Genomic DNA, 23689 nt, shown 5'->3' with positions numbered 1-23689 from the left:
AACTTTAACAGTTTTTGAGACTTGTTTATATCTCGTTTCCCCTAAAATAAGACCTAACCTGAAAATAAGTATGATTTTTCAGGATGCTTGTAATATAAGTCCTACTCCAAAAATAAGCCCTAGTTAAGTGAAACCCTGCCCTCCACCATTGTGCAGCAACCAGAAGAAGACGACATGACTGCATTTGAATAAATGTAGATGGTTATACATTAAAAAAAAAATTAAAACATCCCCTGAAAATAAGCCCTAATGCATTTTTGGAGCAAAAATTAATATAAAACCCTATCTTATTTTCGGGGAAACAGGGTAATATGAATAGACTATCCTATGGGCATCCTGTATAGGTGATTAAAAAAAAAGAACATGTGTTCTGATTCATTTTTTAAAGCCAGCTTTTATCTGTGTTTATGTGTATATAGCCATGGTATCACCATGTGAATGTCAACACATTTAAGCCAGGGGCTTGGCACATTGGCCCTGATTTTGTGCTATCTGAAATGCTGATTTCTCAACAATAAGTGATAGTGATGATTAATGCTACTATTGCAGCACCATATATATCAGCAACTTAGTAAGGAAGCTAGATCCTCTTGACTGCACACAATGAATGTGTTTCAAAGTTCTAAATGAAAATTTTCTGGCTGTGGCTGCTAGAATCTCACATTTGGCATCGGACATGCTAGTTCACAAGTTCAGGAAGTGTTTCCCAACCTCTGTCTATATTAAGACAGCTTCTGATGCAGAACAATTCTGCTTATCAAGCTCTGTGGTAAGCTTGCGAAGACCAACTAATCCTGAGATGTAGCTCTTGAGGCTGTGGAACTGCAGATGTCCTCTAAAAAGCTTTGGTTATATGTTAGACCAAAGCAAAGTGTGCTGCTTATATACCTCCCCATAGTGATTAAAGCACTCTCTGGAGGGTTTGCAATTTAATTATGCAGGCTATGCATTGCCCCTCACAGCAAGCTGGGTACTCAGTTTACCAACCTTGGAAGGATGTAAGGCTGAGTCAAGCTTGAGCGGGCTACCTAAATCTGTTGAAATCGAACTTGGGTTATGAGCAAAGTCTTCTCTGCAACACTGCAGTTGAACCACTGTGCCATGAGGCTCAGAAAGAAACCATGGGAGCACTGAAGACAGATAGCAAAACTAAATGGGAAAATATTTCCCCAAATGCTAAGGATTACTGCTCAGCAATGCCCAGAATGTTACACAGGATACTGTCTCTGTTTGTCATGGGGATATATGAATAGAAATACATATATAGCATTATGACAGCTATAAGAAATAATTGCTGCAATTGTAAAGAAAAACATACAGCATTCCATAACTACTAAAAACAAATATCATGTCATTTTTACTAACTAATATGGCATTTGTTTCAAATATTTATGGAATACTATACAATTTATAAATATACATATATTATATGTGCATATTGACACCAAAGCACAACGAACACGCTAATTAATAGCTGCATTTTCAAGAAAGCAAAAAATGCTTACACATTTTGCCTATATACAGGAATAATATGCATTCCCCTTAATGTTCAGGATGATCCTAATTTGACTGAAGATCAACAAGACACCTTCAATTTTAGTGGCAGAAAGTTTTGAAGGTAGACTGCCCCAAGTCATTGCAAACCCCTGAAAAGCATCTGCTGGGGCTATATGTCTCTGCAGCCCAGAAACATATTTAATTTGACATCCTAGCACTCACAACACCTCTTACTCAGAGGAACTTAGGAAGTCAAACCATACTACCTTTTTATGCCTAGGAAGCTTTGAGGGGGTTGTAGTGGAAGTTATATTCTTATATGTTATTTACCACCTGCATTCTTAATTGGTCATGTTCCAAGAGGTCTGTGTCATTTGCTTTTCCCCTGTATAGATAAAAAAGAGTGGAGGAGACAAAAACATGTACTATTCCAATGTGTTTTGGATCCTGTGATATATGCTTAAAGCCTCCTCCTCTTTTTTCAACCTCTGATGTCCCATTTGGGATTTCCATTTTGTTTGATCTTATGTGTCTCCTTGACAGTAGCTGGACTTGATGATCTATGTGGTGTCTTCCAGCTCTGCAAAACTAAGACTATAATTATAATTATAATTATAATTATCATCATCATCATCATCATCATCATCATCGTCGTCGTCGTCGTCGTCGTCATCGTTATTATTATTATTATTATTATTATTATTATTATTATTATTATTATTATTATTATTATTATTATTATTATTATTATTATTATATGTTTCTTAGCCTGGTCTCATTTTTCTTTTTTGGTTTATGGGAAAAAATTAAAACAGAATATGATGATTTTGCTGAAGTGTGTGAGAAAAGGAGTGAAATGTATTTACTAATTTTCCATGCCACATATAAGTAGTATACAAGATCCACTGCCACAGAATGCTATAATCACAAACAAAACAAACATATATGATGGACCAGTCTTTGGTTACTAGTTGTGTTTAACAGGTGAGAGTATAGCTTTCATCTTTGTAGAGAATGTATGTCTGGCACAGCCAAAAGGCTCAGAATTAGAGAAGGAAGAGAGTAAACATGTAAAAGTCATGTAACACCCATATCCCTGCCAAATAATTTTAATGGGTACAGTATACATCGTTCTGACTATAGGTCCAGGGAACATCAAACTGGTTTAGAATTTGACAGTTTCATGAACATCTATGACAAAGGTTTCTCATAATGTAATGTCAGCTCTTAACTCAGTCATCACAAGAATACTTGTCTTTAAAATACATGTCTCCTTCCTTCCTTCCTTCCATATTTAATATACTGCCCCTTTAGTGAAAACACTACTCTGGGAAGTTTATAGATTAAAGCTTAAAGTTATATGAGACCCCACATGGCAATACATTCACAGGTACACATCTAAAATTTATACAAAAAGGAAACGAAAGATTAAGAAAATAAAAATAAAAATACCATGTTTCCCTGAAAACAAGACAGGGTCTTATATTAATTTTTGCTCCAAAAATGCATTAGGATTTATTTTCAGGGGATTTTTTTTCATGTACAACAATCTACATTTATTCAAATATGGTCATGTCATCTTCTTCTGGTAGCTGCACAAGGGTGGAGGGTGGGGTTTCACTTAACTGGGGCTTATTTTTGGGGTAGGGCTTATATTAGGGGCATCCTGAAAAATCATACTAGGACTTATTTTCAGGTTAGGTCTTATTTTTGGGGAAACAGGATAATATTAACATCTGGGGGATCCGTTATTGAAGGCAGTTTTGTAAAATTCTGTTTTCACCAATTTCCTGAACATCAGGAGGGAAGAAGCCTGGCATATCTCAGTTAGTAGCTTATTCCAAAGATTGGGGCCACCACAAAAAGACCCAATTCCTCGTGGTGGCCTTTTTGGCCTCCCTCAGTGTACTCACTTTTAGCAACCAGGATTAAGAGGCGCAGGTGAAAAGGGTAACAGATTACTGAGGGAGACATTCTAACAAGTGTCAAGGTCCTAAACCATTAAGGAGTTTATAAGTTATAACCAGACCCTGAAAGGAGCATAGAAATTGTCTGCAAGGCAATGAAGGTGTCCCAAGACTGGGGATTTATGATCAAATTTACTAGTCCCAGAATCTGGTCTGGCCGCTGCATCTGGGACCTGCTGAAGTTTCCATACTGTTTTCAAGGGCAGCCCTTTGTAGAGATCATTACAGTAGTCTCTTTTTGAGATTACCAATGTGTGAACCACTGCTAGGCATTTCTTATCTAGGTAGGGATTGCAACCGGGCAATCAACCTGAGTGGTTAAAAGGTCATGGGCAAAATTTGAGCCTCCAGGAAGAGTGCCAGATCCAGGAGTACCCCCAACCTGCAGAACCCAATTGTTCAGGGGGACTGTAATCCCATCAAAGCCAGGTAAATTTCCTTCTAACTGATCCTAACAATAGGAACTCTGTCTTATCCCGATCCAGTTTCAGTTTATTGTCCCTCAATCAATCCATTATCGATGCCAGGCAATGATTAAAGACCTGCAGATGAAGCAAAGGAGCATTTTGAGATTTATGATGAAAGTAATGTCAGATCTTTACTCATTCATCACAAGAATAATTGTCTTTAAAATGCATGTCTCCTTCCTTCCTATACTGAAGCATCACCTGCAGATGAAGCGAAGGAGAAATAGAGCTGAATGTCATCAGTGTACTGATGAGAGAGAACCCCATATCTCTGAAAGACTTCTCCCAGTGGCTTCATGTAGATGTTAAAAAGCATTGGGGAAATAGTCAGCTGCTGTGGGGCCCCACAGGGGTGGAGATGGCATCCCAAGGTTGTACCATCCGGGATTGATCCGCAAGAAAGGACTAGAACAAGGGAGGATGAAGCCTCTGATCTCTAAACTCAATAGCTTTCCCAGAAGCATCCCATAGTTGATAGTATCAAAGGGTGCAGAAAGATCCAGGAGGACCAACTGGATTACATTCCCCGTCTGCACCCTTACAGTGGTTCCCAAACTTGGGCCTCCAGATGTTGGTGGACTTCAACTCCCAGAAATCCTGGTCAGCATAGGTGGTGGTGAAGGCTTCTGGGAGTTGTAGTCCAAGAACATCTGGAGGCTGAAAGTTGAGGACCACTGCTTTAGGAGGTTGTCTTGCTGGGTGACCAAAGCTGTTCCAGTAACACGCTGTGGCCTAAACCTCAAATGAAATGGATCCAGACTATCAGTTTATTCCAGGAACAGCTGCAAATATATGCAAAATATATTTGATTTCAATATATTCATTGAACTGAAAAACTATAGAAAATCATTAAACTTTAACACTGAACTTGATAGTTACAGCTAAAGTAAAAAAAGAAGTCCTACCTGAATAGGATCTTGTGTCAGTCTCATGGGCCCAATTTCTGTCTCAGTAGCTGAAGCCTGCTAAATGAAAGTAGTTTGCAAGATTTACTGTTGACCTATGTTAAAAGCATTTTGCTAAAGAGATTAAATAAGAGAGTGAAAACATAATTTATGGGTGGGGGGAGTTAGCAGTAGGTCCTTGGCATTGCCAAGGGTGTCCAAATCATCCATGTGGTAGGACACAGGAACATCCTTTAATTGTGTACATCCCCTTGCAATGCACACATGTGAGCATTCTTGTTGACTAAAATCCTGCTCATTATACCCATGGCAGACAATAAAGATACTCTAGCCAAGGCTTGCAGTAGAGGAACAATTGGATTCTCCCCAATGACAGCTAGAACACCTTCTCCTGGAAGATAACTTATCTTCCCAAACTACTAATGAGTAGTTTCCAATGCCCAAGAAAGCTTCTAAAAAATCTTACTTTTCCACTATGTAACTTCATTTTGACCCTGAATGTCTGCTAAAATGAATGTATGTTTAAAGGCAAGATTCACAGGCAAACAGGAGATCAGGTTGCAATCATATCTGTGGCAGGTCCCACTGAACCGAGTAATTACCAAATAACAATAACAATAAAAAAACTAACAATGAGGAGATGGAGAATTGTAAATACAGAGCTTGGAAATATCTAGTTGCTAGTAACTTAGTCATCTTTAACTAGTTACTTGGGGTAGCAAGGGTTAACCAACTTACATTTCAAAAAGCAGTTACAAATTATTGGGATGAAGAGTAATAATTTCTATGCATTTCCAAAAGTTACTTTTAAAGTGCATTTTAAGATGTTTTTAGAGGATTTATCACCAGAATTTTGTCAAGTTTCACGTTATCTGCCTTATCAATCCTGAGTGGCAGGGGAAGTTATGGGTTTTTCTCCTCACGTATTTTTTCCCACCAAGGTGCAATGTCACAACTGGCAACTAAAGGGAAATGCGTAACCTTTCATCTTCAATTAAAAGTTTCTTATCTCCCTGCTGCCACGATTTGAGGTTTCTCGGGGATCCGTTTTGACTTGGAAAACCCTTCTGGGAGTATAGGTTCAATCACAATGTTCTGCGCGCGCGCGCGCGCACACACACACACACACACACACACACACACACACACACACACACACAGAGAGAGAGAGAGAGAGAGTTTGGAAATAGTATGTAGACTGTCTCTCTCTTTCCCTTTCAAAATAAATTGACTCTACTTGTCCCCACATCCTATAAATCAAGTGCTACCAGTGTGACACATTTTGATACTATGTCTGGTGTGTTACGTTCCAGATCTCTATCCATTTGGTTCCGGAAATCCGACAAGATGTTGACTTCCTCATTTTCCTCCAGATCTTGACTTCCTCAGTTTTAACCAAAAACGTAAGTGTCTGTTAAATATCAGCGCAGTATGTATGCTGTTCCTAATATTGCCATTTTTTGTAGCTCTGATGGTGGCGTGATTTCTGAGATCTGCAACTGCTTATGGTACTGTGTGAAATTTCTTGATATTATTCCCAAAGCCCCAATGACTATGGGGACCACTGAAGTGTGTTTCTTCCAGAGGTGAGATGTTTTGATGGTCAGGTCTCTGTATTTGTTAGTTTTTCCAATTCTTTATTTTCAACTCTGGCATCCCCTGGATTGCAATGTCAATTATTTCTTTGTTCTATCACTACTATGTCTGGTCTATCAGTTTAGATCTGTAAATCCCACAAGATCTTCCTCAGATTTTCTGACACCTTCTCTACATGATGTTCCCAAGGGTTTCTGGAGGCCAGCAAGTTATATATTTTGTATAAAGACCAGTGCACTAAATGTGCCACTCTATCATGTCTAACTTTGTAATCTGTTTGTGCAATCTTTGGAAATTCAGAGATGAGGTGTGATACATTCATCTTTTTCTTGGCAGTCAACATTTGCTGTTAGCACTAATTCCTTGGATCTTAGCTTTCATCACGTTGGTTTGTTCTTATACAGCAAAAATCAAGCCTTTGGTTTCTTTCCTAAGAGTCTCCAGTTTTAGCTATACCCATGTTGAATTATGATCATGCTTTCCATCTATTTCTCAGGTGTCATCCACGTAGAGGTTTACTGTATTTTTCCAGCTGTTTAATTTATTTTCAAATTATTGTTTCTTATGGTTGTTGTGGGTTTTTCGGGCTCTTTGGCCGTGTTCTGAAGGTTGTTCTTCCTAACGTTTCACCAGTCTCTGTGGCCGGCATCTTCAGATGACAGCACTCTGTGCTCTGGTGTAGTTGGCTTAGGAGTGGAATATTTATGGCTGTGAGATAGGCTTTCGTCCTTTTCTGGAGATGGGTGATTAGTGTGTCTTGTGGGTTAAGAAGGAGACAAACTAGACATGAAATTCTATTTCAAAATACTGAAATACTGGACAACACCAGCAATCATTACATCAGACTGCACAGGTAAGCCATTGAACTCCACAAGCACCAGCAGAACTTCAAAAAAAGTTTGAAACTCAACAAACTTGGCACCCAGCTCTCAAAAATACAGCATGCAAAAGGTCAACAAACTCTACCCAGCCACATGGACCAGGGATCACTAAACACAAAAGACCAGCTAATGACATCCATCAATCACAGTGACAGATAATATCTCCTTTTTATCACAACAATACACCCACAACAGGACACACTAATCACCCATCTCCAGGAAAAGGCAAAAGCCCACCTCACAGCCATAAATACTCCACTCCCAAGCCAACTACACCAGAGCACAGAGTGCTGTCCTCTGAAGATGCCGGCTACAGAGACTGGCAAAACGTTAGGAAGAACAACCTTCAGAACATGGCCAAAGAGCCCGAAAAACCCACAACAACCATTAGATCCCAGCCGTGAAAGCCTTCGTGAATACATTTTCTGTAGACCTTGTGTCCCAGTCGGAGGTCAGTTTTGCGTATGACCATGACATCTAAGAACTGGAGTTGGCCCTCTATTTCTTTTTCCATGGTGAATTGTATATTTGGGTGGATGCTGTTGAGATGGTTCAGAAATTCTTCCAATTTTTCTTCACCGTGGCTCCAAATTGCAAAGGTGTCATCTACCTATCGGAACCAGACTGTGGGTGTGAGGGGTGCTGAAGCCAGGGCAAGTTTTTTGAAATGCTCCATGTAGAAGTTTGCTATAACGAGGCTGAGGGGGCTCCCCATGGCCACTCCATCTGTCTGTTCATAGAATTCATTATCCCACTGGAAATAGCTGGTCGTTAGGCAGTGTTGTTTCTTATATCGAGCCTTTGGTTTTGTTGTTTTCAAAATATTCTCCATTTTCACTGCTTTCAGTAATTCTTCTCTGCTTGTACTGAAATAATGATTTAGACTTCTTTTTTATTCCTCTACTCTATGATATATTTGCAGTAATTCATGGCCTCCAATTTATTATTGTTGATGTTTCAGTGGATATCACACCCCACTGCCTTATTTTGAAGCCATGGGTGACTCGGGGATCATTTGCAGGGGGCACCTCAGCCAAAATTTCAAGGTGAGACATTGGAAGACCCATGAGATATCTATGACTGATGCATAAATTTCTCCATATTTTAAAACCTGTCCCTAAAATAAGAAGGAATTTAAAACAGGCAAAGAAGAGACTAAATTGCTAGCAATTTAAAGCAACTCCAAAATAGCACACTAATGTCTGTCAGGCAGCTTTAATGGAATGAATGTGCTCTTTTTCTATGTTTGGCATGAAATGTCAGAACAGAGAACATAGCATCCCATTAAAGGCTATTGTATGAGGACATAAAACTTTCTAGAAGTACATTAGGTATCTTAAAGTGGAGAAAAATCACTAGAATGACTGAGACTATTTCTCCTAGTTCACAAACTAGGAGCTTATGAAACTGTAGTAGTAGATGTTGCTACATTTTGGAGTAACTCCCTTGCTTCACCTACAAGCCACCCCAATGACTTTTTTTAAAAAAATCTGGTTCTGTTCTCGTACTTTGGCTAAAATAGTATGCCATGGTTGAATTAGTTACCTTCTCCAGAGACACGTCAGGCCTAAATGCATAAGTTACCCACTGACCATAGCTGACTTGCTGAACCTAACCAAAAACCAGTCAGGTAAAAAAATATATATACAACTAGTGAAGCCAGGCAAAGAGTAAGTCTCCTTTTCATCTTGACCATGCCCATAAAACCAAAATTCAGACACTATTCCAGAGCAGTTCCAATGAACATAAGTTCATGTGAGGGAGTTGCCTCGAGTACCCCGAGCAGGCCATCTGGCCCCGCCCCACAAGTCTCCTGGGCCCCTAGCCAGCAAGGATGCAATGCCACAGGTGGAGGAAGGGCAGCTGGAGGAGGTTGTGACAGCGGGAACAAGAGGGTGACGGTTGCAGGAGTCAGGGTCATCAATGTCAAGCACACCAGATGAAGGGGAGACACGGACAGAGACAGGTGAGCCATGGAACCCCATCTTCTGTGTCTCTGCAGAGGTGTAAACAGGGATGAAGGGTGACATGTCCTCCTGCCCCGCCCATTCAGCCATGGAAGAGGTTGGGGACTGTAGCGTTCACCCTTATTATGTTAAGTAGTTATGAATATTCATGTTGTAGGCTAATGTTGCTAGAAGGTGGAGCCGAGAGAAATGTAATAAAGAGGCGGAGTCAGAGAGTGAGTCAGAGTGAGTCAGAGTCAGAGAGATCAGAGTGGAGAAGGAGATAGAGTGTAGTATTTGGGAGATGTGAGGTGTGATTAGAGTGAAAAGTGAATAAGAACTGTAATGATAAATAGAAGGGTGAGACCAATGATAATAGAAGTTACCTATGATTAATATTCAGACATCTGTAATCAATAAACAAGTTTTATTTAAAAGACAGTGAAGTTTGGACCTGCGTCTTCATCCTTCCAGAATTAAAGTTGATTTAGTGATCAACTGGTAGCAGCAGGGTAAAAAGGAGTATTGGTTTGCCTTCGTGTGCTCTGTGTTTGGAGGGTCAGGCAAGGGGCATGAGAGCAACCACCACAGGGACCTGAGGCTCTGGCAATGCAGCCCCCTCTGCTGACTCAATGTCACCCCAGCCTTGATCGCCTTGCCACTCGATGGGAGCTGCAGAGCCTACCCCAACCTAACTTAACCACTGGAGAGGCAAAGGATGTGGCAAAGGGAGCTCCAGGAACAGCCACAGAGTCTGATCTCCACTGCCCACTTTACCAGCCCCCTCTAAAAGGTTTGTGCCCCAGATTGGAACTTAATAGTTCCCGCCTTCTTCTCCAGACCTGAACCCCAGCTGGACTGACTGTGCCCGTGGGATTAAGTGTCAGAAACACAACCCCTTGGTACATGGGGGAAGGGGCGGTAGGGACTGACTCTGTGTTTTTAATAAAAGCTGACATGAGCAACCAAACAAGGCTGGAATACATGGATTTTTTTTTTGCCAGGGGACTCCTCAGCTGCCTGCTTTGTGGGGGAGGGGGCAGCAGGATTCACTGTTCCTTTTACATTTCATTACTTCTAAGAATCACGTTGGTCTATATTTGCATTTTTAAGTCTATAAATATTTTGTACTATCTGCTAAATAGTAAATAGTACAATATGCTTTAGAGAAGAAGGAAGATAGATCTTAACTATTTTAATTTCTTCCTTTTTGCATTAGCTTGCAAGTCTAGAACATATTTTGGAGCAAGCAAAGAAAGAAAATATGACCTCACAGAAAAGTGCTTCCCGAACCTACAATATAATACATTCAAATATTTTAGACCTGGTCATGACATTTTTATTAACAATATTAAAAAAAAATCAGATCACTCTCAAAGTAATACTGAAAATAACCACTCACCACCTAAATAATGAATTTTGCACAGAAAGATGCACCGATGGCACCATGCAAAATGGCTGAGATAAAGCAACATGCATTAACAGGATCTTAATCAGGAGATTAAGATCAACCATCTCTGACACCCTCTCTCTAGATGTCGAGCTGGATAAACGCATTGGCAAAGCAGCCACCATGTTCTCTAGACTCACAAAGAGAGTATGGCTCAATAAGAAGCTGACGACACATACGAAGATCCAGGTTTATAGAGCCTGTGTTCTAAGCACACTCCTGTACTGCAGTGAGTCATGGACTCTTTGTGCATGGCAGGAGAGGAAGCTGAACACCTTCCATATGCGTTGCCTCCGACGGATTTTTGGCATCACCTGGCAGGACAAAGTTCCAAACAGAGCAGTCCTAGAACGAGCTGGAATTTTCAGCATGAACACATTACTGAAACAGCGACGTCTACGTTGGCTCGGGCACGTCGTGAGAATGGCTGATGGTCGGATTCCAAAGGATCTCCTCTATGGAGAATTAGTGCAGGGAAAGCGCCCCAGAGGGAGACCACAACTGCGATACAAGGACATCTGCAAGCGAGATCTGAAGGCCTTAGGAATAGACCTCAACAGATGGGAAAACCTGACATCTGAGCGTTCAGCCTGGAGGCAGGCGGTGCATCACGGCCTCTCCCAATTTGAAGAGACCCTTGCCCAGCAGGCCGAGGCAAAGAGGAAGTCACAAAAGCAGCAAAACCAGGGAGCCGGACAGGGGACAGACTGGATTTGTCTTCAGTGTGGAAGGGACTGTCACTCTCGAATTGGCCTTCTCAGCCACACTAGGCGCTGTTCCAAGCCCTCCATACAGAGCACGCTACCATAGTCTTTCGAGACTGAAGGATGCCTAACTAACTAATCAGGAGATGCAGACAGACAAACAAATACACAAAATTTGCAGCACTTTTATCAAAAATAGAAAGCAGAAGTGAAGATATTTTGTTTGCACGTGTTCTTTTTAGACAAACCTGTTCCTAATCAATTATTCTGTGGTGGAATTGTCCAAACTATAAATTAATTCACACAGAGAGCAACTTGGGTTACCGCACCTCAGTTGTGCAATCTGTTAAGGCCTTCTGGCTTTGGCACTGGCTTTATGTGAATGCTCAGGTTAAAAATGCATATCTGTTTCCGGAGCTTTTTATAGCTCCCCTTTCATGAATTCCTTGCCTTCACACAGCTATTTAAATAAGTACTTGCCTTCTCTCTGTTAATTTTTCATTGCTTTATGGAAGCTTACTTCAATTAAATCTTATTTACTACAGCAGAGGACATGTACCACTTTTTTTTGTTTTTAAAGACATTTTATAATCAGATGTACCACACACAGCATCCCCTCCCATAAGCAAAAAAAAATATTTTCTAATGATTCAAATGTCACTCTGCATACAATTAACCCATTAGGAATGCTTTTCCTAACATGAAAAAAGAACAATACAGACTCATATCGAATGCAAAGACGAAGGGCACGAGGCAACCACATTTAGCTCCCATTGAGGCAACCACATTTAGCTCCCACTGACTTCAACTGAAGAGATGTAACTATATGCTATTTTCCAATGGAAGTAACTGAAGCTTTCTTGTACTGAACTCTGGGTGGAATGTGACCTAGATATATGGTTGCAATATCAAAAAAGTTAACTACAAATTTTGTTGTTATGCAGTGTCAAGTTGGAATCAACTTATAGTAACTTTAACAGGGTCTTCAAGGTCAGTGAGCTATTTAAGGAGAGGTTTTACCAGTTCCATGCCCACAGTGAGTTTTCACTATTGAGCAGGGAATTCAAACCAAGATCTCCTGAGTCCTAGTCATTCACCCTATTCACTATACCACACTAGGTAGCCCCAGTGAAAACACTAAACTTACAGTACTTCTGAATACACACAGTTCTAAAACCAGGCCTAAAGCCCATCTAAAATGAGTCAAGAAAGCTTAGAAAACAGAGGAAATAAGCAGAGCATACTAATGCTCTAGATTAAACAGTATTCATGGTACCATATAAAATTCCACAAGCAAACAGAAACTACTTAATCAAGTTAATCAAATGTTCAGACATAATTCGATTTGGATTGCATTTTGCATCCTCATGTTTCAAGATCTCCATTTAATGTTAAATCACCAAACAACTAATTTTATGGTAAGAAGATCTGCTTGAGAATTTCTCCTCTGAGGATGAATTTTTGCTTATCATGCAGTTCTGTGTCTCATTTGTGGAAAATGTGAAATAGCCCTGACTATGTTCTGATTGCAATTAAAAAAAAGCTAATTACACCCATGCATCTGGGATTTTTAATTATCTGGTGCAGAAAGTATGAACGTCTGAGTTACATACACACTTTTCTTTAATAGTCAAGTGTATGTGATTTAATAGTCAAGTGTATGTGAGAGAGTCATGTGTATCAATTAGATCCATAAATTGTGTGTGTGTGTGTGTGTGTGTGTGTGTGTGTGTGTGAGAGAGAGAGAGAGAGAGAGAGAGAGAGAGAGAGAGAGAGAGAGAGAGAGAGAGAGAGAGAGAGAATTTTTTAACACAGAGAGATAGCAAATAGGATCAGGCTGAATCCTAGGTTGCTATGTACTATCCAACGGAAGGATGGATGTTTGTTGTAGTCAAGCATTGCAAATTCTGCACATTGCAGAAATGAAGTTTTTTTTTTTAAAAAAAGCTGAAATACATTTTGCTCTACTACTGTACAGGGCCACTCATAATTAAGTTCCAATATGTCTAAAGATGTGTCCTATTCAACCATCTAGTATGTATATGGAGACCACGTAGACTGAGGGATGCATTCTAACATTCTCCCCAACTACCCTTGCTTTTACTATGTGAAAGTGACTTTCTTCTATACCTGTGTGGCCTCTCATTTCGGAATGAGATTTTTTTTTACTTTCTGATAAGCCTATAGTAATCTAATTTGATGTCAATTTAACAGCAGCTTAATTATTTAAAAGTTTTCCTTTTCAATTTAAACTTAACTGAATTTTGAGCACACTAACCTGCTAACCATTTTCTAATAACTTTCCTAATTTTTTCTACTAGCATTTTTCTACTAGTGTTTCTATCTATCTCCAGGCACAAGTAAGGCCCTGGAGCAGCAAAATCGCAGTGTATTCTTTTTCAGGGTTCTAGCAGTGCCGCGCCATCAAATCAGAACTGACATACAATATATAGTAATTTTAATAGGGTTTTCAAGGTAAATGAGGTGAGTCCTAGTCCATTACTCTGTCTACTACTACACCACACTAGGTACTCCAATTCACACTTATTTATTCCCCACATCCCCAGCAATAATTTATAACTCTGTAGTCTCTGAGTGAACTCAGTGGCATAATCTGAGTTCTCCCCTTCACTTTATGAACACTCTTACACCCAGCCTCAAGTACTTTCACATATTTGATTTCTTTCTTAAGGGGATTTTCCCCTTTATGCTCCCCCTCCTCAAGATTACTTGAGTGTCTGCAAATGGCAAAGTCACCCTGAACCTGCTTAACACCTTTCCTTTTTCTATGTGTGGCACAGCTTGGCTGCAGCCCCATATGCTTGAGAAGACATGAATCAAAAACGCAGACTGTGATGAGGAGGTATGCTTTCATTTCTAATTAGCCATTTTTATTCCATGATCCAAGTTTCCTTTGGGTTGTCCTGACTTTGTGAAAGCTTTCTAAAGTCACGACATAAAGAAAAAGTAAAATTGGAACGAGAACATTGATAATAACAGTCATAACAATAATAGCTATTGCTATATTTTACAGCCATGAGCCACTGTATTTTCATTTCATTTTGATAATGAGTATCGAAAATGAGGCTGTAATGATGCTAAGCTTGGAGCTAAACCAAAATGACACATTGCAAGATATTTGAAGCAAACCTGTTACAGTTCTCTTGAAAGATTGGCGGAAATGATTTTAAAAAAACTATTCCTAGCCTACAGTTTTGGAAGATATAAAAAAGAGCAACCCGAAGCTCCTTTGGAGACCACTGAGTAGGGGGCACCAGTTGCTGTAGACTTGTCTATAACAGGAGAAAGCTTGAGAGTGGGACATGGGGATCAATGCTAGCTAATGCCTATTCTGGTTGATGGGGAAGAATGCATAGCAGCCAAAGGTGGGCAGAACCATAGCTGATAAAGGGATCCAGGGCAAAAGCATTCCAGGTAGGCAAGCAGAAAAGTAACTAAGGTTCTAGTACAGAAGCAAGCAGGAAAAGGCTTGTTAGGTGGGCAGAGCGCTACATTTGCCCAACTGGACCAATCTCCACTGACTGGAAAGCATGCCAGCAAACGGTCAGCAGAGGCACTGGATCTACAGGATCTGACATTCCCTTATTCTCCAGCCATGTCCCTAGAAGGGGGCCTCCAACTGACCATACAAAGGGAAACAGAAAAAGGATGGGGAGAACCATCTTCCTTTCCTTCTTCCTCTCATCCTGCAGGGGTGGACACATCTCCCAGTTTTGGCTGCCTCCAGTTTCTCTAAGGCCCATAATAGGTTCTAATTGAAGAACTGAGACTTGAGTGACTTCAGATATCTAGTTATTTCCTTTAAACCATTTGTGTCTTGTCCTAAAGTCAAGACATACACATTTAAAAGTGAGTATACTCCAGTTTATGTCACAGTGGGACAATCTGTAGAAGGATTTCTTTCAAATGTGCACACCTCAGTAAATCAACAACGAGTTACAAAGCAAAATTATTACAGAAATTATTAGTAGGCACGGCCTCCCTCTTTGTTGTGCATCAGCACTCGTGGCCTTTTCTTCTCCTCTTCCTCCTTATGAGACTCCTTAACCTTGAGATGCACAATCCAGATAACTGCTCATGTCTCATAACATTTTTCAGCAACACTATTTTATAGCTGAAAGCTGTGTGTCGTGCAGTTCTGCAGCCCTTTGATTCCTTCAATAATCACACGCTTTCAGGCAGTTGTCAGAACTACACCATTGTCTCAAGGACACAGGAGCACAAACAAAGCAGGGACAAGATAAGTGTTTTGTTGTTTTCTATCTCATCAGTCTGTGGCATTTTTCAGAGTATTTTGCAACAAAGAAAGAGTTCCCACTCATCCGTGGATCATTTCTGCTGTTCTACAATAGAGTAGAACCATGTGATAAACTTTATACCCAGCTGGCCTTTTGGGAGTGCCAACTCCCTCTCCCCAACTGTAGCCCATTACACTACATGAAAAACACATTTGACACTCCAGGAACCTTTCAAAAGAAAAAGAAAAACAAAACTCCGATGTGTATTCTCGAGTGGAGGGGGAAACTACTATTCAAAGGAAAAAAGCCCAAAGAGTCCTTCCAGGTGCATATGGACTTGGAAGAACCTTCAGGAATTGTCCTTTGTGTACTCCTTATCTCTTTGTTCCCACTTCCCATTCTTCTTCCACTGGCCCCATTGTATGCACGATCCAATCACAGTTAAGCATGTGCTTAAATTTTCTATTTGAAATCACCTTCGCACACTGCACATTTTGTTTGTTTCTCCCACTGTAGTTTCCGCGTAGCTTCCTAGGCTGCTCCTCTCAAGGTCCAGCACCTGTGCTACTAACTGTTATTCCAAAACACAGTTTCCCAAGTTATTTAAGGAGTGGTTTTACCAGTTCCACTTCCCCAGGGAGTTTCCATGGCCAAATGGGGATTTGAACCCTATTTTCCAGAGTCTTAGTTAGTATCCACTGCACCACACTGGGAATCTCTATGTTTATAATATGTTTATAATATGATATGCCCAAAATTCATATTATTCTTTATTCAGAGGTATAAATCAACATTCAATAGTACTGAATTAAGAGGGGGAAATGTGTCTCTCAATCCCCAGCCTGTAATTCAAATCAAGTTATATAAGCAGTTGAAAGATATGTTCAAAATGAATATAACTGAGAGCACTTGAATTCAATTGGCAGCCCTATTTACAGAAATTCTCCACAAAGCCTTTTACATTATCTGTAAAGTAAAATTATTAGAGCTAAAAAGACTGCAGTAAGAGCACAGTACTGGGTTAATCCTTTAATTTGGCATGGCAATAAAAGACAAGTCTTGTAATGAAGCCAGAGTTCATGGGGTCAGAGTGTCAGAACTGAACAGAGACAATGACATTGTTCTCCATCAGCACTATAGGTTCCCTTTGTCTAAAGCAGTGGTTCCCAACCTTAGGCCTCCAGATGTTCTTGGACTATAAGTCCCAGAAATCCTGACCAACACAGGTAGTGGTGAAGGCTTCTGGGAGTTTTAGTCCAAGAACATCTGGAGACCCAAGGTTGGGAACCGCTGGTCTAAAGCTTATCTAGAATCTTCACAGGACCTTTAGAGCAATTTATTTCCTTGGCAAAAATGCATTGTTTTTTGTTGTTTTGATCAATAGTATTTGGAGTGGTTCGTTCTTAAATAGCTAATTAAAATCCATTGGCAATACAAACTACCTGCTTTTCTGTGCCCTCCTTTGGAAGACTGCTTATGTGATTTCTTGCATTTCAAAATTCACCACTGCAACACTGCTTCTAGTTGAACTATTGCTGAATAAAATAATCACTGTAGAATATGTGTTTATGCTAAGCCTGCTGACACACCTCCATAACTTACAGAAGTGGAGCCAGATATGTGCTTCTTCTTTGGGTACTAATGCGCTCACTTCCACAGCTTCAGAGCAGCCAGACTGTACTGCTGTCTTCAGCCTTTTCCAGTGCAGAACAATTAGTAATCTGTTATAATTTCTGATCAAGTGCTACATCTCTGAGCTTGGAGTGGGATGAGAGGAGAACAACATTACTTTCCTTTCTGAACCTTACTACTGTATGTAAATGAACTACAAAGAAAACTGCAATTTCCTTTCCATCAGTATACACTATTTTAGTGTATACTAACCTAATCACAGATTGCAATGCTGGCAGGAGGTAAATACACTTCATAGAGTGTAGGTTTGTAACTTGACATTATTATTTTGTCAAGCATTTCAGCTTGCATCCACCTTATCAATGTTCTCCTTTTCAAAAAGTTATCAGGGTCAAGCTCTCATTCTGCTAAAAACATAAGGAGAACTAGGCTGGATCCAGACAAATGCCTATCTAATTCTTTAGCCAATCTGATAACCACGAGAAGTCAACCATCAGGGCATAGCTGCAACTTCAGTAACGGGAAGGATACATTGGATTCAATGTACAGCAACTAGACTAGTCACTGCATTGATAGTATCACCCTAACAAATGTTAAAATATGTTAAAAACCCCATTGCTGGCATAATGTAAATGGCATAACATTTGGTGGTGAATTGCTGCAAGTTACAAAGCCTGTTGCATTCTGAATTGCACAGCTCAGTGCACAACAAATTTTACTTACTTACTTACTTACTTACTTACTTACTTACTTACTTACTTACTTACTTACTTACTTACTTACTTACTTACTTACTTACTTACTTACTTACAAAAGCCGACAATAAAATAAAATAATCAACACAATAAGAACATATGAAAACATATCAATAAAACATTAAAATAAAATAAAGAAAGCATAGCGGAGGTTGAACATTAGCAAATTCTGGTTATTTTAGCGCAATTGTATCAGATGTCGTAGAGTATGGGAAGGCCTGTCTAAATAGAAACATTTTAAATAATCGCTTGCAGTGGTGTCGAACTGTGGCCCTCCAGATGTTCTTGGCCTTCAACTCCCAGAAATCCTGGCCAGCAGAGGTGGTGGTGAAGGCTTCTGGGAGTTGAAGGCCAAGAACATCTGGAGGGCCACAGTTCGACACCACTGGAAAGGTTCCCAATGAAGGTGCTAGGTGAATATCAAGCGGGAGAGCATTCCACAATTGCAGGCCTACCGCTGAGAAGCTCCAATTTCTGGTTACTGTTTTCTGGGCCTCTCTTGGGGTCAAAACTCTCAGCCATCCAGCCTGCAAAGATCTTATAGGATGGCCAGATTTGGTCAAAAGGGGGCGTTCTGCCAAAAAACGAGGTCCAAAACCATTTAGGGCTCTGTATGTTAACACTATTACCTTGAAGTTGGCACGGAAACAAACAGGTAACCAGTGCAGGGTGGTCAGGGTGGGAGTGATATATTGAGACCTTCTCACCCCACTCAGTAGTCTGGCTGCCGAGTTCTGGACTTGCTGAAGTCCCTATGACAGCACCAAGGGCAGTCCCACATAAAAAGCATTACAGTAGTCTAATCTCAAGACTACCAGTGCATGGACCAGTGTGGTGAAGGACTCAGTGTTAAGGGAGAGACACAGCTGAGCAATCCACCTTAGACAGAAATAAGCATTCCACTGAGATTCCATTGATAGTGCTGACTCAAGAAGTATGCTCAAGCTGTGCACCTCATCCTTCACAGCAAGAGAACCACCCCCAAAAAAGAAAGGGAGGAACCCAGACCACAGGCACTAGGGGCCCCACCCACAGGATTTCAGCCTCATTCTATTGTCCTTTATACATCGCAGCATGGCAGCATTCAAGGAATGGGAGAGCATCCACTGCAGAAGGGTGGAAGGAGAGATAGAGATGGTGTCATCTGCATATTGATGACACAAAGCTCCAAAACTCCTGATGACCTCCCCCAGTGGCTTCATGTAGATATTAAATACATTGGGGAGATTATTGAACCCTGCGGGACTCCACAGTCGAGAGTCTATGGGGTGGACAACATCTCCCCAAGCTGCACTCTCTGAGGATGGTCTTCCAACAAGATTGGACCCAGGCCAAGGCCTGACCTCTGATCCCCAACCTGGAAAGCCTCCCCAAGAGGATACCGTGGTTGATGGTATCAAAGGCCTCTCATGGATCAAGGAGAACCAACCAGGACGTTTTGCCCCTCTCGGTCTCCCTCAAAAGGTTATCATGCAGGCCGACTAATGCTGCCTCTGTTCCATGATGCAACCTAAACCTAGACTGGAATGGATCAAGGGCATTGGTCTCCTCCAGAAGCACCTTAAGCCACCACTCTCTCCACCAGCTTGCTCATATAAGGGATGTTTGCAATGGGTCTATAGTTGTTCATGTCATCCGCCGGCAAGATGGACTTTTTCCAAATTAGTCTCATGAGTGTGTCTCTGAAGGCAAGGAGCACCCTGCCCTCAAGAAGAGACCCATTGATAATAGCAATAGTCCAATCTACTGTTCCCAGCCTGACCGCTTTCAGCAGCCAAGCTGGGCAAGGACTTAATGAAGACGTGGTGGCCCTACAGCGGTCAAGCACCCTGTCAACCTCAGCTGACGTCACAGGCTGAAATTGTATCAGGATCTCCAGGCAAGGTGGAGCAATAAATGTCTCAGCTTGATCTACTGATAAAGAGGAGGAATCCAGGACTCCGAATCATCTCTGCACTAACTTCATCACTTGCAGCAATTTGCCATCAAAAGTTATATCACTTGAACTGCTCTGGAAATAAGATTTGGGTGAAAATACATAAATGCACATAAAAAGGCACAAGTGTACATGCCAGACTAAAGCTCTATTCTCATTGGTAGAACAAATGCATCTATCAAGTTAAACATGGTGGAGCCTCCAGGATGTGAAGAACCTTGCTCCTGAACTTCAGCATCACTGACACTTGCCAGTGTACGTGATTGCGGTGGCCGATGTGCATGTACTAGAGCTGAGACAAAATGGGAGGGACCTAATGCACAAGTGAGTCACCAGGTGCCATGGCAACGATTCCTTTCAGCTGCATCCCATGTGCATCTGCAGCAGCATCTCTGCTCAGCACTGGTGGCAGCTTTTCGGCTGCACGCTCCCTCCCCTCCATCACCTTCTGCTCAGGATGGGAGGCTCTGCTCTTGGCAGTCAAAACAGTACCTCACCAGGTGCTGTCCATGCTGCCCTCTCCTTTGTCACCTCTTTGTGAGTCTTGCCGCTCATCTCCTGAGAAGCAGATGAACAAGGCAGTTCAGGGCCGCCAAACATGGCATTTCAGGCAACCTTCTCAGGGTATTCCCTTCCGCCAGGATCCACACTTACACCCATCCCATCTTTCTCTTCAGAAACTCTAACAGGCTATGAAGGAGAGCCTGGCGGCAAACTTGGCAAAGTGTGTGCCTGCCTGTAGCTGGGGAACACTTGCAAAGCCCAGAGAGTTCTTCCAGGCTGAACTTGGTGAAGGGCCAGCAGATCCTGAGGGCGTCCCGCCCGGGGCCTTAAAAACGGTGAAGCGGCCCCCCTTCGTTGCCTCATCGCCAAGGCTTGCTTGCAGGTGTCCTCCTAGGGCGGCTCCTGCAAGCGGCCTTGACCCCCCACCACCTGGGCGAAGGTGCCCGACTTTGGGGGGAGGAAGCCGTGCCCTCACCTCCAGGAGGCCCCTCCCGCTCTCGCGCGCCCCTCTGCTCCGGCGAAGGTGGCTTTCCGCCCCCGCCTCCCCCCCCCCGCGGGGCGCCCTTCCCTCGTTACCTGAGCGCTGGTCGGGCTGGTCTGGGTCTCGGCCTCGACGCCACAGCAGCGGCGCCCTCCGCTCCTCCCTTCCGCCCCCCGGGGGGGCTCCCGGGCCGGGCCGGCCGGGCGTCCGCAGGGCTGCTGGCGGTTCTGGTAGGCGAGGACCGAAGGGATGGAGTCGGCCGCGTCGGTCTTGACGAAGAGGCCGTGCAAGGTGGCGGCGGTGCCCTGCGAGAGGCTGGCGGTCTGGCGCGGGGAATTGGACTCGTCCGAGTCCCGGCAGTAGATCACGCCGCTCTGCGAGACGTGGATGCTGGGGGCGCAGCCCATCCCGCCGCCGCCGCCGCTGCTGCTCCGCCGCCGCCACCTCGGCCCCCGTGGCGCCGAGTAAGCCGGCCCGGCCGCGGGAGCTTTTGCCCCGGGCGGCGCTGAGCCCCGGAGGCCGGCGAGCCGACTGAGGGCGGGGCGCCGGGGCGCGGGGGGGGGGGGTCCGGGTCCGGCTCCTGAAGACCTCAGCCTCGCCTTGAGGGAGCGAGAGCCGCCGCCGCCGCCGCCGCCGGCCTTGCGCTGCTGGAGCTGCCGAGGAGCATCGTCGCGGCTCTCGGTCGGCCGTCGCAGGACCGCGCGCGGATCTGTTTCCTCAGGGCGCCCGGGAGCGTCCTCGTCTAGGGAGCCCCAGGTGCCCCGCCTGCTTCCTGGGGTGGGAGCCCTCGGCCACCTCCCGCGGTCGGGCACCGACGAGCAGCCCGCGCCTGTTGCACTCCATCAGGACATCGCGTCGCACTCCTGGCACAGCAGGAAATTGAAAGGACGGAGGAGCAACCCCGGAAGGCTGCCCGCCTCGGGATGGGTGCCCTCTGCGCGCCTCTGCCTGAAGCGGGGTGCCGGCCTCCTCCGCCTGGGGGGCTCTCGGTCGCCCTCGCCTCTCGTAATCCCGACTCTGATCTCTGGGTTTTCCCTCCTCTCTTGCACATGCGCGCCCCCAGACCACGGACACTGCCCCTCGCCCTCCCTTCTTCCCCCTCGTGCGCACGTTGTCTTCAGCCACAGGTTAGAGCCGGCGGGCGGGCGGGCGGGCAAGCGGCCGTTTGGGTAAGCAACGCAAGATGCGATGACGGAAATCGATAGAGACCAGGGACTAATTATCTGTCATCCCCCCCCCTCCAGACTCACCGGAGCTGCTTCTGCCCCGGAGAGGATTCATATTTTTTAACAGAAATCTGAAAAAACAGTGTTGCACAAAATCCACTTCCGGTTTCATTGCCATAAAGTTTGGGCTTGTTGGGCCTTCACCTTGTTTTATTGGAAAACCACCACCGGGAATATTCCAAGAGCAGAAAATTCCTCCTTATTCTTTTTTGTGCGTTTTTTTCTGAAAAAGGAGGGCTGGCATCCAGAGGTTAGAAAAACGACCCTTTGCCCACCCCTGAGATAGACCAAGGTGGGAGATTGCAGTGTTATTTCATACCAGTTTTCTTCCACACAGACTACAGGAACCATCGCCTTTTAAAGAGAGAGTAAGAGCCAGGCTAAAGTTGAAAGCACTTGCCCTGACCCAATTGAAGTAGCTGTAGAATCTCCAAAACCCGACTGCAGGAATAGCTTTGTGGCCACCAGTGTTTCACAGCATCTCGAATTGATAGTACTGTTCAGTTTGCAGAGGTTTCTTCACTTGTGACAATTCATCTCTAAAAGTGATGGGTATTTGCATAACTGCACAACAATAGCTTTAAAGACTAACAAAGGTATTTGGGTGGGATCTTTCATGGATTACAATCCACTTCTTCAGAGATAGGAAGTATGTCTTTTGTCTTAGTAGGTGATTTGTAATCCATGAAAGTTCATAGGGAAATAAATCCTAAATTTGCTATTATTGTACAGCTTTAATTGTGAGCCACTTGGGTCCCATAAGGGAGAAAGGTGGCAGATAGATAGATAGATAGATAGATAGATAGATAGATAGATAGATAGATAGATAGATAGATAGATAGATAGATAGATAGATAGATAGATAGATAGATAGATAGATAGATAGATAGATAGATAGACAGACAGACAGACAGACAGACAGACAGGCAGGCAGGCAGATAGATAGACAGATAGGTAGATAGATAGACAGATAGACAGACAGACAGACAGACAGACAGACAGATAGATAGATAGATAGATAGATAGATAGATAGATAGATAGATAGATAGATAGATAGACAGACAGACAGACAGACAGACAGATAGATAGACAGACAGACAGACAGACAGACAGACAGACAGATAGGTAGGTAGGTAGGTAGACAGACAGACAGACAGATAGATAGATAGACAGATAGGTAGATAGATAGACAGATAGATAGACAGATAGATAGATAGATAAACAGATAGATAGACAGACAGACAGACAGATAGATAGGTAGACAGACAGACAGATAGATAGACAGACAGATAGACAGACAGACAGATAGATAGACAGACAGATAGACAGACAGATAGATAGATAGATGTGAGTTTTCAAGATGCCACAATTCTTTTGTTTTATTTTTGCTACACATGATGAAAGAGACTAATATGGCTACACTTCTGGAAACTGTTTAGTGTAGATCTACCCTGGGGGCAGAAACAAAGAAAAACAGTTTAC

At 42.9% G+C, this 23689-nt stretch overlaps 1 protein-coding gene across 2 annotated transcripts in view; it reads right to left on the bottom strand.

Annotated features, from left to right (window-relative positions):
* The window catches only part of PDE8B (phosphodiesterase 8B), a 66834-nt gene extending 45404 nt beyond the window's left edge, over positions 1-21430 (bottom strand). Inside the window, exons 1-2 of one of the 2 annotated variants that reach the window (XM_072992672.2) lie at positions 21076-21430; positions 4837-4896 (exon numbers count right to left, since the gene is read on the bottom strand). In XM_072992672.2, coding sequence (XP_072848773.2) covers positions 4837-4896; positions 21076-21387 — 372 coding nt within the window. In that variant the 5' untranslated portion in view covers positions 21388-21430. The remainder of the gene's footprint in view (positions 1-4836; positions 4897-21075) is intronic. The other variant, XM_072992673.2, reaches the window with a different exon arrangement.
* Positions 21431-23689: the final 2259 nt, after the last annotated feature.

Source organism: Pogona vitticeps, chromosome 2, assembly GCF_051106095.1.
Source record: "Pogona vitticeps strain Pit_001003342236 chromosome 2, PviZW2.1, whole genome shotgun sequence".
NCBI lineage: Eukaryota > Metazoa > Chordata > Lepidosauria > Squamata > Agamidae > Pogona > Pogona vitticeps.
The sequence above is the reverse complement of the archived record's forward strand: the minus strand, read 5'-3'. Positions and strand labels throughout refer to the sequence as shown.